The 15,000-nt window shown below is 35.7% G+C and overlaps 1 protein-coding gene across 2 annotated transcripts in view; it reads left to right on the top strand.

The window, feature by feature from the left end:
• LOC136833319 (zwei Ig domain protein zig-8-like) overlaps nucleotides 1–7,257 on the top strand; it is a 77,082-nt gene extending 69,825 nt beyond the window's left edge. For both annotated transcript variants that reach the window (XM_067095316.1, XM_067095317.1), the window contains exons 6-8: nucleotides 3,770–3,859; nucleotides 4,994–5,188; nucleotides 6,345–7,257. In XM_067095316.1, coding sequence (XP_066951417.1) covers nucleotides 3,770–3,859; nucleotides 4,994–5,188; nucleotides 6,345–6,487 — 428 coding nt within the window. In that variant the 3' untranslated portion in view covers nucleotides 6,488–7,257. The remainder of the gene's footprint in view (nucleotides 1–3,769; nucleotides 3,860–4,993; nucleotides 5,189–6,344) is intronic.
• Nucleotides 7,258–15,000: the final 7,743 nt, after the last annotated feature.

Raw genomic sequence — 15,000 nt, 5'->3', positions numbered from 1 at the left:
ATTTAGAACACATCGAGGCTGTTTTATACGATTTTCATTCATCAATTTCTGCACCGTGATGAAATGAAATTGAATTTCGTTACCTAAAAAAGATTAAACATAAATTTTCAACATCACAAAAGTATTAAAATACACCACAATGATAATTGTTTTCTATCATTTGCAGTACGAAAATTTACAGAATGAACTGGCAGTCATCACCTCAAAAAACATTGTTTAATTGTATTTCAAACGTTGAAGGAATAATGAAATCACGAGAGGTCGGGCTGATTTCCATTATTGTTTTTGAGGGAATCTGTATTTGGATGAAACCGTTTGCAAATGAAGAGCATTTTGGCCGAAGCCTCATTAATCAACAGTAAAACGTAATAGGGACGGGGTGAAGTGACTCATTCCTTAATAGGTATAAGCTTATTCTTAATTCAATACTTTGCACTGTAGTACTAACACTATATAAGACATTAATTAGGTCTTAGAGCATTTGCTTTCGAGGGATTCTAATACAAAAAAGAATGAGTAGACAGAAGAATGAGGCAATTTTAATTTGGCACTTTACAACAGAGCCAATAATAATAATAATAATAATAATAATAATAATAATAATAATAATAATAATAATAATCATCATCATCATAATAATAAATAATAATAATAATAATAATAATAATAATAATAATAATAATAATAATAATAACAGCAGCAGTAACACGAGGCGATATTTAAATTGACACTATAAAACTGCGCCAATAATAATAATAATAATAATAATAATAATAATAATAATAATAATAATAATAATAATAGCATCAGCAGTAACGCTGGAAATAGTGAAAACACAGGGCACGTATTATTATATATAAAGGCACCGATGACCTCGTTATATATAAAGGCACCGATGACCTCGTAACTTTTCGAATTCCTCGCGCTCCTTACGTGCCCTCGTCACTACAGTCCTTGGAACCAGACGAAGAAAAATGGAGGGGAAATCCTAACAACACCCTCGAGTTTATTCAGTCCACACACACGAGGATTAGGATTAGGCCGACTTAACTTAACCTCATCCTAACACATCGCGCGTGGAATCGAATCCTACCTTGGGAGTTAGGGATTTTTCATTTGTTCTTCCTTCTGGTTCGTCCCGTGCTTTTTCCCATAGCCAAATGGTTATGAGGTTATTATAGCTATTACTAATACATACATACATACATACGTACATAATACACAAATATATACATATATATAGATGTGTATATATATATATACATAAATTTTATATATATATATAATATATATATATATATATATATATATATATATATATATATATATATATACACACACATAATACACACACATATATATATATATATATATATATATATATATATATATATATATATATATATAGTATATATATACATATATATATATATATATATATATATATATATATATATATATATATATATATATATATATATATATATCTAGCCCTTACTCTGAGTAAAGGGCTAAAGTCGAAAGGCCTTGCAGCACTCCATTGTTTCTCTTCCCTTCGTGGATTTTGTCTTTATATATTAATCTTGTTCCATATTTTTGTGATTCAGTTACACACACACACACATACGCAAAACACACACACACACACACATATATATATATATATATATATATATATATATATATATATATATATATATATATATTTATATATATATATATATATATATATATATATACATTTTATATATATATATATATATATAAATATATATATATATATATATATATATATATATATATATATATATATATATATATATATATATATATACACGTTGCACATAAGGAGAACACTCATTAGCTACTCTTCAGAAGCAAGAACTCTCCTAAATGGCCAATTCTGAAACAGGATAAGCTAAAATTTAAATGATACGAAAACTACCAATTTCAATGCAAGGCACTCGAATCACGATGACTGCGAAAGTTAATGAAAAAAAAAGAGAGAGAGATTAAATAGAATGGATAAAAATATTCTATAAAAGCCTCTTCCTGCTTCTCCTGACTTCCTTGAAAAGTACAGCTCCAGCACCTGACTATGAGATACTCCCACAGTCCAATAAATAAGAAATAAAATGCACAGGTGACACGCGCTCTCGTCTAAAAGTGGAATGGTAGAAAGTTCTTCTCGTACGTGAGAATCCTATGACTCCTCTCATCATCGAAGAAGAAGAAGAAGAAGAAGAAGAAGAAGAAGAAGAAGAAGAAGAAGAAGAAGAAGAAGAAGAAGAAGAAGAAGAAGACTTCTGGAGCGAATATAAGTTTTGGTAATAGGTTCACATCCCATCCCACTCACACCGAATTAAGTTTAATAGTAAAAGTTATTGCCTAATCTTATTAAGCGAATCTCTTGCCATCATTTCATTCCAGAAGTTTTCCTCTCAGCTCAGATTATTTCCAGAGTAAATTCCCGCCAGTGCTTGCGAGGTGATGGGGAGCTGTTGCCTGGATAAGGCTTTTTCGGTGATGGAGGAAGACGCATGATGGTGTTCTGCGTATTTCTTGAAATTTGTCGCATCATTATTTTCATGGCGTTCAGACTGTTAAGGATCTGAAACACAAACATACACACACACGCATATGTATGTATATATATATATATATATATATATATATATATATATATATATATATATATATATATATATATATATATATAATATACATAAATGTATAAGTTCCTCGTTGGACGAGTCGGTAGAGTTCTCGTCTAGCACTCTGCTACGCCCGAGTTCGAGTCTCCGGCTGGCCAATGAAGAATTAGAGGAATTTATTTCTGGTGACAGAAATTCATTTATCGATATAATATGGTTCGGATTCCACAATAAGCTGTAGGTCCCGTTGCTAGATAACCAATTGGTCCCTAGCCACGTAAAATAAGTCTAACCCTTCGGGCCAGCCCTAGGAGAGCTGTTAATCAGCTCAGTGGTCTGGTTGAACTAAGGTATACTTAATTTTTATACTTATATTATATATATATATATATATATATATATATATATATATATATATATATATATATATATATATATATATATATATATATATATATATAATATTATGCATAAATATACATTATATATACGTAAACATATATAACATTCTAAATACTTACTAAAAAAGGGCTTACTTCTATTTTCAGCAAAAAAAAAAATTGTATCTACGATTGTTTGAAGCATTTTCTGAAAACACTCATCAAATGTCTGGCAACGGTTAAAAATATTTTCCCTTGAAAACGGCACAAAAGGAGACGTGGCCCCCTTCTATTTTCCTTCACGTCTTCTTGAACGATAACCAAACTTCTGTAGTTACGCGCTGTTGCGGATGAACCTCTTTTGCATATAAAATCTATCTGACGGCGAAAATTGAATTCCCTTCTGAAGGGCGTGTCTATTTGTCCTCCTAGTCTTTGTATCATCATATATACACACAGAGAAGCATGTACATGAGAGAGAGAGAGAGAGAGAGAGAGAGAGAGAGAGAGAGAGAGAGAGAGAGAGAGAGAGAGAGAGAAAATATTTTCCTAGAAATGTCCGCACATTTTTCATATAATATCGTCGGCACTGCCATAAGAATACTCTTCACATCTAAACCTTCTCAGCTACATGTATGTATGTATGTATGTATGTATGTATGTATGTATGTATGTATGTATGTATGTATGTATGTATGTGTTTTAATTTCAAAGGCGCCTGTTTATTTCTTGCAGAGGCCCGAGCAACCATCCTGGGTCCGAAGATTGTGAAAGCGGGAAGTACAGTTAACCTAACTTGCGTCATCAATCAACCATCCTCACAGAGTAAGTAGTTCATACATCGTCTTGTAATTACAAGTTGTAATTGCAAGTGAGGCGTATAATACGTATTAACAAGCACTTATGACACCAGTTACTAACAAATATCTTATTGCATGACATGAAGATAAACGGTTTTTCAATATTGCTTTTTTCCTTTTTGGGCGTTTTGACAAGAAATCAACGGTATATTTAGTTCAGGTGTAAACAGTTCATGTCCCACTTTTATAAAAAAAAAAAAAAAATCTTGCAGCAGATTACCGATAGGCTAGTGAAATTGCGGAAGAAGATAAGTACTTAGCGTGGTTTCTAAACCAAGCCATGGATCGAATCATGACCGAGGCAAAATCACTTATCAATTATGGTTCCCCAAGGGTTTAAGTTATTTGTAGGGTGTAGTGAATTTGTGGCTTGATTTTGCGAATGTAAAAATGTCTCCTATGGGAATATATATATATGTCTATAGGGAATATATATATATATATATATATATATATGTATATATATATATATATATATATATATGCATATATAATATATACATATATATATATATATATACATATATTATATATATATATATATATATATATATATATATATATATATATATATATATATATATATATATATATATATATGCATATATAATACACACACACACACACACACACATATATATATATATATATATATATATATATATATATATGCATATACACACACACACACACACATATATATATATATATATATATATATATATATATATATATATATATATATATATATATATGTGTGTGTGTGTGTGTGTGTGTATGTAAACCAGGTGAGTAAATGGTTGTTGATCAGATCAGCATATTATATTATTATAAATTCAAATCTGCATAACATATACAACAAAAAAATGCACAACTTCAACATAACTTGCAAAAAACTAAAAAATTTCTTTTTCTGTTTATCGAAATGGTTCTTAGAAATTACCTCAAGTAGAGGAAAATGAACAAAAGGAAAGCCCAAAAAGTAAACACGCAAAAGTAAACTATTGTGAGCTTGCAACCTACACCCCAAAGATAAACAGACGAGGTAAGAACGCGAATTCGCTGTCTTCTCAAGATCCCCCACCCCCTCCATTTTCAGGCCTCGTTTACTGGTACCACAACCGGGAGATCCTGGACTATGAAGGGTCCGTCAGCATAAACACTAAGGCAGACGGGGAACAAACCACCTCCCGCCTGACCATCACCAAAGCCACGACGAAGCATTCCGGAAACTACACCTGCTGGCCCACGTTAGCTCAGGCTACGTCGACCATTGTCAATGTTGTGGAAGAAGGTAAGCAGAGATGCGATGTAAAGTATTGGTAGGTCCGTGAATTACTCCAAGCTGATTTTATTTTTTCCGTATCTTTGTTTTTTTTTTTTTTTTTATTTTGGTTCATATGGGAATTTTTTTATTGCGTGTCTTTGGAAATGCAGCATAAGTCATCGACTAAATAGCAGTGGGGCCAAGAGATTGGGGTGTTTACTCACTCCCTTTTAATTTTGGCATTTGGAGAAAATTTCATTATGTTGCTTATAAAAGCAGAGACATGGAACGGATACTTCACTGTTTGTAATCTATAAGAAAAACTGTCGCTATCCAAAAAAAGAGGATATAATGCTTGTTCTAAATTAAAAAAAATAAATATCAGTATTAGCAGTGCTTAAAAAACAAAAAATTAGTCAATGGTATCATCTTCTCAAAGAAACAAACTTTGAAATAAGGTTTTATGACAATCATTAACCTCTCTTAGGCCCAGGCTAAACGGAATTTAGAATCACAATAACCCATGAATGTAAATGAATTAACTGATTTCCATGTGCTAGCGAAATTCAGTCCTGGTCAGAAGGAGAGATGTATATCATGCATTCCGATCTGATATCAAACAGATTCATTCCTAATTTATTCTGCTCGATAGTGTGACAGAAGAAGAAATAATTCATACAATTTGTAATCAGTATCGCAAAGGGATATTGATTACAATGTCTCTTTGCAGGAACTTGCAACGTCGACCATTATAAAGATTCAGATAGTTTCTCATTGATATAATCTCTTTACCTAACATTTAATTAAAATGCATGAACTCAGAATTTAAACCTTTTGTATAACAGAAAATGCATTTTTAATAATTAATAACATAGAGGCATTTTCTGTACGTAAAAGTTACACAGAATGTTTAGAATCTTGCAACTTCAATTATATAACAAAAATGAACGTAAGCAGAACTTAGGAAAACCTTGAAATATCAACGTGTTTTAGGAAATATCAGCATGAAAGTATTTTCTGTCCGTGACATTTACAACATAATGTTTAGAACCTTACAACTTCAATTATATGACTAAACTGAACGCAACATTCAAAGCAGAACTTGGCAAAACCTTGAAATATAGAAAGGAAAAAACAGCAAACAATAACAATTTGCAACTTCAACCTATTTCCTCTTCTGCAGGAGAGCAGCCGGCAGCGATGCAGACGGGAGTTGCAAGCCGCCTCAGCGAGAGCTTGGGCGTGTGCCTCCTCCTTCAGGGTATTGCACACATTCTCTCTCAAGTGTCACTCCACCGCCTCACAAATCCCTTGGTCTTGAGATGATGAGGAGGAGGAGGCAGGAAGCTGGTATTGCTGTGAAACGCGTTCCTCCTTGTCCTCGAATTCACCCTCTCCCTTGATCCTCCTTTCCTTCTTTCCTCAGCCTTCTCCTCCCAACCCCCCCTCTTTCCTTGCTCCTCTCGTGCGAGTTTCTCAAAAGACCGTCTTTTGTGATATTTATGGAACCCTCAGTGGCGCAGTTCCAAGATGGCTGAGTCACGAGTATCTTCGTTTTGGAAGAGAATCGTAAAATTGGTCGAAGAAACATACACCCAAGGACTCTGGGAAAACTAGTGCAAACGTCTCTCAGATTGGGGCCTCTCACTGCAAAGAGCCTGTGTACTGTGTTCACTCATTTTCCTGTTTTTTTTTTTCACAAAAGCACCTGAGAGATACTTGGTGATCGAATTTAAAAAAAAAAACGTGTAAACTGTCTCGCCTTACAGGTGAAAGTTCTCCACACCAGGTAAGGCAATGTCGCTTGCTGACTGTTTCCTGAAACGCAGTAGAAGCAAATGCATTCACAGTAGAATGTCGTTTAGGTTAGATGCATATCTGAGTGCATACTGTCGTAGAAAAAGACGAAAACGAAGGTACAAAATCTGCCGACTAAAACAGGGAGGGTGCACTTCTACAATCGGTCACTCATTAATGTTCAATGTTTCTTTGTTAAGAAAAAAAAATTATATAAACTACACATGGAGATACCAATCTAAGATATATGTTATGATGATTGTCAATATGTTAATATTAATGAAAACATAAAAAAAAAACATTGCCACAAAAAAAGTGGGTGTCCAGCAAAGTTCTGAAGAGTGTCAGTGTGAACGTAGAAAGAAAAGCCAAGAGAGAGTGATAAACTTTCTTACAAACTCTCTCTGACAGACAGAAAGGCGTTTCGCAGAGGCGAGAGAGCCTCTGTCGCAAGGCACACTCCTCATTAGGTAAGAAAACGTCACCAGTAACCACAGGAAGTGTCTCAGTAATTGCCCTTGGGCGGGGCGGTGTTTGAAAGACAGCGTTCATTGTGTTGTTCCACTTCAGTGTCTGATGCAGCCATATATTTTCATGTGTGCTGGATGTAGTCATAAAGTGTTTATAATAAACGTTTTTTATGAAAGCAATGTGTTCTCTTTATCCTTCCTACACGGAACAACTTTAGGCAGATAAAGTTTCCGAGGAAAATGAAGTTAGGACGCGATGGAAAAACTCACTTGTTTACATTTGCGCAATTTCTAAATTGACGTTTTCTCATACTTCACATATACTTTTTAATTCCCGTGCGTTGATTAATCACTTCAAGTCTGGCCAGATACCTGAGCCGTCTAAACATTAGAGAATGAACAAAGATCATCTTTCTCTTCCACTAAACACTATTTCCTAATCCACTGGGTAATCGCTTTAATTGCCAGGATGACGGTTTTTGAGATTGCGAAAAGTTTTGTTTTATATATGTTTTTCATTAAAATAAGTTGTATCTTATATGGCAAAGTATTTATCTGTGACGTTTGTCTGTCTCAAAAGGAGTCTGATCCTCATATGACGATGCTTATGCAAGCAAACTAAAACCACGGTCTTATGAACCCCAAGGATTATCTAAGATTATAATAATTACGAAAGAAGACCGACTTCTCGATCACCTCTTAATCTTTTATGGAAAGGAATAGAGAACTTTGGCCCAAGGCCAAGCGCTGGGACCTATGAGGTCATTCAGCGCTGAAAGGGAAACTGATAATCAATAAGTTTAAAAGGCGTAACGGGAGGAAAACATCGCTGTTGCACTATGAAACAATTGCTAGGAGAGAGTGGAAAGTAAGATGGAAAAACGAGAATATGAACAGAGGTACAGCAAAGGGAATGAAAGGGGTTGCAGCTAGGGGCCGAAGGGACGCTGCAAAGAACCTCAAAGTGGTGCCTACAGTGCACCGCATGAGGTTCACTGACGACACTAACCCCTTGCAGAGAATCTTCCACGGAACTCTCATTTTCTTGCTCGTGGCTTAATCATTCTACATCTCTCATATCAGTAACTTTTTCCACTGATCAATCCCTTTTTTTTATGGCTGTTAAATCCTCCAGAAGCCTCGAGGGATTTATGAATAAACCAATCAGAAAAAACGCTGTTACCCTTCGGGATCATAACGAGAACACGACACCTTGTCCTTCCCGTGATTCGGAGTTGCGACAGGGAAATGAAGTCCGGGTTATAAATCGCTCTAATCGCCTCTGATGACACGCTCCGCTTCGGTTAAAAACACACAAGACGCCACCCTGACATAATTAGCAGTCGCTGATGGCTGTTTTATGAGTGTGTGACAAAGCCCTGCACTAAATCATTTGGATTGGACTACAGAATTCAGGCCAATAGCTAAGCGCTGGGACCTATGGGGTCAATCGGCGGCGCTGAAGAGGAAAATTGATCAAAAGGTCTGAAAGGTGTAACAAGAGGAAAACCTCGCAGTTGCAAAGCAACAATTGTTAAAGAGAGTGGTAAGTCAGGTGGAAGAAAGGGAATATGAACGGAGATATTGAAAAAGGAACGAAAGAGGTTGCAGCTAGTGACCGAGGGGAATCCGCAAAGAACATTTGGACTCTCTTTTCCGGGGTAATGACGTCCTCACTTCTTTGCCATTTTCCTCATTTTCTTGCTTTTCCCGAGTGAGGAATGGGGTTTGTGGAGTAGAGTATCAAGGAGGAGGAATTGTTTAGATAATGCCCTTTTACTGGTGGTTAAACTTGTTATAGTACTTTGCTTCCGATTATCGTTAGGTTATTTCTGTCCGAGTGGCCTTGCGCTGACATACAAAATGAAGTACATACGTTTAACATCTTGAACCAAATCGATAATTTAACCTAAAAATTACCTGGAAATCATTATTACTTCTTACCTCGATATAGTTTAATAGAAAAATAAAATCAGTGATCTAAGAGTTTCCCACAACATTTCGGCTTGATTTATATCTTTACCAATAAGAAATTATTCTTAGTTTTGCATGATTATGTCGACCATTTCTTATTGCTCTAGTATTAACCATGAGAATAAACAAATACCCAAATATCGAATTAAAAATCTTACAAACGGAGCCCAGGAATATCAACTTCGTTAACGACTGAATCGTCTGATAAAACAATACAAACCAAATGTTGCCTGACTTGAAAGAAAATTGCTGGATTTTATCAAAGCATAATGGATAATTCATGCGCGATTTTATATAAGTTCAGCGAGACCACTGACGTGGGACAGGAAGTCAGGTATTGTGAATATAAATAACTAGTTTAATACGTAATAGAGTTTTGCCTATTCCATCTAACCAGAAACATGAAACCAGTAGAATCCCCAAAAATTCGATCAATAAACACTTTCCTTAAACTAATACTTTCATTTATATGACTTTGCCCAGTAAAATTTGAGCGCAATTTAAGTTTTAAAATTGTTGTTGTGGGTGTTTTCTATAATCCATATCTGGCACTTTTTTTTAATTTTTTTGTGTGAAAATGGTCTTCCAAATGTCAATTTATAGAGACTGGTTTCCTTTCAGTTTTTGAGATTCCTGTAACAGTAAAATTTCATGTAATTTCAGGAATAATTGCATTTAATGAATTAGTCCATGTTCTCCCTATGCAACCAATTAAATCAATCATTCCTTACGACAGCAGTAAAACTGCCATATAACGAGTTCCATCTGCAGCTGTGCCTGATTGCTATCTGTGATAGACTCTCTGTTTTATGCCATTCATTACTTTACTGTAAAGGATTGAGCTACAGAATTAACCTTTGCCGGTAATTATGACCTTTTTACGCAATTATTCTTTCTAGCTCAACGTTAAATTCGGTTCTTTTAAAGATAGAACCCAAGTTAATAACATAGCTACTCCAATTAGATCTAGTTTTCAGAACCTAAATAGTAGTTCGTAGTGTTGCCACGCTTCCAAATATCCTCAGAACAGGGCCTTGTCTCAGAATACGTCACCGACACTCTCGAAATAAATTGAAAACCAATCTTTCTGTTAAGTACAATTCATGATTCGTTTTGTACTATAAGTGAAAACGTATCCGTAACCTAATAAATTTATTAGCTTTTTATATTACTTCTCACTGTCTTCGCCGTGAATTTATTTAATCTTATTTCGTTCTATAATTCGTAGACAATGTCAGCGTCTATTTCTTTCGTTAGCCTTTTCTGCATCAATTCCAGGAAGAGTGGCTGTGAGTCATTTCTATTTCATATCGAGTGACGTCAGAGGAATCGATGGCGATTACTATGATCGTTATTGATGTCGATTTTAGCAACTTGTGCTGCGGAGATCAGTGAATATTCCTTCCCTTGGTATCTTTTTACTTAGCTCTCCAACAGTATCTTTTATTTGCTGCAATGTTCAGATGATTCCTTCCGGAAAAATCCCTACGGTGGAGCTCTATGAAAATTTCGAAACTGGATTCAGTAGTCTAGTTAGGCTAATTCATAATCTATATAATAATAAAATCCGAGTTGATCTTGTTTGTCCTCCCCCGGGTGACAGTAAGGGAGACATGACACAGCCACCCACCCCCTGCAAACCGGTTTGTCCACCTGGGTGGGGTGGGGTAGGGTAGGTGGGGGAATAGGAGGGTAGGGGAGACATCCACCCTCCTCCTGCAAACCTGGGGTGGGGTAGGTAGGGGAATGGGAGGGTAGGGGAGACATCCACCCTTCTTCTCCAAACCTGTTTGCCCACCCGGGTGGGGCAGGGCAGGTAGGAGAATGGGACGATAGGGGAGACACCAACCCTCCTCCTGCAAACCTGTTTGTCCACCCCAGGTGGGGCGCGGTACGTAGGGGAACGGGAGGGTAGGGGAACGGGAGGGTAGGGGAGACATCCACCCTCCTCCTGCAAACCTGTTTGTCTGCCCTGGGTGGGGGCGGGGTAGGTAGGGGATCGGGAGGGTCGTGGAGACAGCAGCGCCCGGTTCCAGCGAGCGTAGTGCGCACCAACGTAGTCACCTAATACATCGTTACTTGAAATTATTTATTTATCTAATTTTATCTCCGTGCAACTATAAGATGAAAAATTGCCAATTACCCTTAGTTTCAAGACAAACCGCAATATGCTGCTTGGCACATCAAGTAACTGGAGGAATTTGGGATTTTGTTATAGGTCTTCCTGGTTTCTTCTTATTATTTTTCACTATAATCAGCATCACTCATGACATATGAGTCATCCTAACTCTTTTAACTATCTTAATAATCATGCAATCCTAACACATTCTACATTCATGGTCGAATTACTGTCACTTATCTGCTCAAGAAATATGCTTGCCAGTGGCACAGGATATGACGTTCTTAAAACACACAACACATACACACACACACGAACAAAATCTGCCGAGTAACATTTATTTTATAAAAATATTCGGCATTGCTGACGCTCAGTTCACATTCTATTTAAATTGTAACCAACTGTATCAACATATCATATTTGTTATCGTAGATATATGATGCACTTCATTATTTACTCTAGGGTTTTCACTCTGATGTGAATAAGCAACAATTATTTTTCACTCTTGAAAAGCATGGGTTTATAATGCCAGGTATGTCGACTATGTTCTCTCTCTCTCTCTCTCTCTCTCTCTCTCTCTCTCTCTCTCTCTCTCTCTTCCTCAATCTCTCTCTCTCTCTCTCTCTCTTCCTCAATCTCTCTCTCCCTCCCTCTCTCTCTTTCTCTCCCTTTCTTCCATATCCACTCAATCTCTCTCTCTCTCTCTCTCTCTCTCTCTCTCTCTCTCTCTCTCTCTTCCTCTCTCTCCTCACTGTGGCATTATCATTTAAATAAACGCATTTCCGTTGTGTAACAGAATTAATTATGTACATAGCACTTCTCACTCACAAGTTTAATTTGGACATTGCACATAATACATGAGTCAGACATTACTGTCGTTCTAGAGGAGAGTAACTTTTTATTTCACCCAACAAACTATCTTTTTTTAATGCCTGGCACATACTAAAGCGAAATAGTTTGGATTTGCATTTAGGAAGGACGAAAAAGTTTGTGATACGTTTCATTTGGCAAAGAAATATTTTGATGAATATCGATAAGGAATTGCAAGTGTTTTTCTTTAAAAAATAAATATTTGATCCGAATGCATAAAACTTCACCATAGCGAACATTATATATATATATATATATATATATATATATATATATATATATATATATATATATATATATATATATATATGTATGTATGTATGTGTGTGTATGTATATATATACATATATATATATATCTCTCTCGATGATCAAGTGCTTTTTCATTTAGATGAATGGGACCATATTAATTACTGACGTTTTGTCATTGTTAAATAGAACTATATATTTATGGCATCCTTTAATCGCTAAGTTTTCCATTTGGTTATCACTAAGGAACGTCAATTTCTTTGCAGTCTGCTGAGCTGTTCTAAACTTGCCTAACAGTTTAATGATCATCATTCTCATTTTGATATTATATCATACGCAACCTTAACCTTGCAGAGAACTACAGTAATTACCAGGCAGCTAAAAGGAAGAATTTCGCAGACTGCAACATGCGACCGATTCTTATTACCCTCATCAAAGAAGCGTAATCACAGCAACAGAACTATAACTAATAACCTTCATGGAAACAAAAAAATACACGGCATCTCGAAAGCGCCACGCTGCGAAAGTAAAAGGCAAAAAATAAAACACGAGGACATAAATCATATTAACTGCCTCTGTTAAAATCTCCTGCTTCAAATAAAAGCGCCCAAGATGCCATTACGACATAATTAGCCTTCGCTGGCGATGGGGTTTACGGTTCCCTGGCAAACAGCGCAAATGTATAATCTTGATTTTCCCGACCAGTTAATTCTACTTTCTTCCCCCTTTCTTAACCTGGGGAGGAAAGATGGCAGTTCCGATGACATGACCGGTAGGGTTGATTGAGGTTTTATTTGTTCTTCATGCTGGGATGGGATTAATTGTTTGTGCAAGTTGAGAAGGTAAGCGAAGTCAACCGTGTTCCGCATTTTTACTCTCGGTTAAATTGAATAAATTATTAACCCTTCAAAGAGACGTATGAATCGTCATCCAGTTTAAGGTATGACCTGCAAAGTTTGTGCTGGTCTCCGTGTCCCTTTATTTAGGACTTTTTGAGGTTATTTATTTATACATACATACACATTACATATATATCACATCGCATATATATATATATATATATATATATATATATATATATATATATATATATAATATATATATATATATATATATATATATATATATATATATATATATATGTACAGTATATATATCTATTATTATATATATATATATATATATATATATATATATATATATATATATATATATATACTGAGAGTCGATTAAATTAACTTCTCATATGTAACTGAAATGTATCTTTGTATATCAGACAAAGAAAGGGTTCATTAGCTTCAAGAAAATGAAGAAAATCTTCTGAAAAAGACGATTAAATTACTTTCTATAGAACGTAGTGAAAGGAGATGTTTGTAGCCTATTTACATTTACCTAAAAGTAGAAAAAAATATAATACAGAACGGAGGGCAAGAACCATGCCTGTATACTTCATTATGCGAGTGGTTGTGTATTTTCATGGTCGATGTTTCTCTAGAGCAGTGGTTCTCAACCAGGGGGGAATTTCAGAGTTTCAAGGGGGGGAATTGTGACAACAGATTGGCAGGCTCAAACTGGCTCTAGGATCACACAAAACGCACTACAGAGTGGCCATGCTGGTCTTTCTCTCCGCTAGCTTGTGTGTTTGTGTTAGTATTTCGTTGCATATTATTTGGAATGCACCTTTTCAGGCAGACAATTTTGGAAAGGGGAGGGGGGGGGGAAATGACATTCTGACATATGATGAAAGGGTGCATGGGCCAAAAAAGGTTGAGGACCACTGCTGAGTCTAGACCATCATAGCGAGACTCTCTCAACTGGTCTGCGCAAAACGTAATACTTTATTCGGAGCATTTTTGCTTCTCGTGAGAGACTTTCCCGTCATTATGAAGCCCTAAAACGCAGGAGCGTAAGTCCTCCATCTCAGTGCTAAGTCACACTTCTCGTCCTCAAGCTGAACGTGTCCTAACGCCGCCCTAAGCTAAATTGTCTTTGCTCCTTCCTCGGCACTGCTTCAGGAAGAGCTGCTGTGGTCGAGAGGTGCTCGACTGGCCGTGTGACACTTTCTCCTGTTGGGCAATAGGACCCTGTTCTGCTTTTTGGTTTTTATTTCATTTTTTTTTTTTTACCCTACCACTTAGATGCTAAGGTTAGCCAGGATTGCGACGATATTTGCCTTGCCATAATTGTTTATATTGACAGAGCATGTATGTGTGTGTGTCTGTGTATTTACACACGCACACACACACACACACACACACACACACATATATATATATATATATATATATATATATATATATATATATATATATATATATATAAATGTGTCAGTGCAGCAGTGTTAAGATAATATAAAATCAA

The sequence above is a fragment of the Macrobrachium rosenbergii genome, chromosome 51 (genome assembly GCF_040412425.1).
Source record: "Macrobrachium rosenbergii isolate ZJJX-2024 chromosome 51, ASM4041242v1, whole genome shotgun sequence".
In the NCBI taxonomy this organism is placed as follows: Eukaryota; Metazoa; Arthropoda; class Malacostraca; order Decapoda; family Palaemonidae; genus Macrobrachium; species Macrobrachium rosenbergii.
Note: the sequence above shows the minus strand (reverse complement) of the source record. Positions and strands in the feature narration are given on the sequence as shown.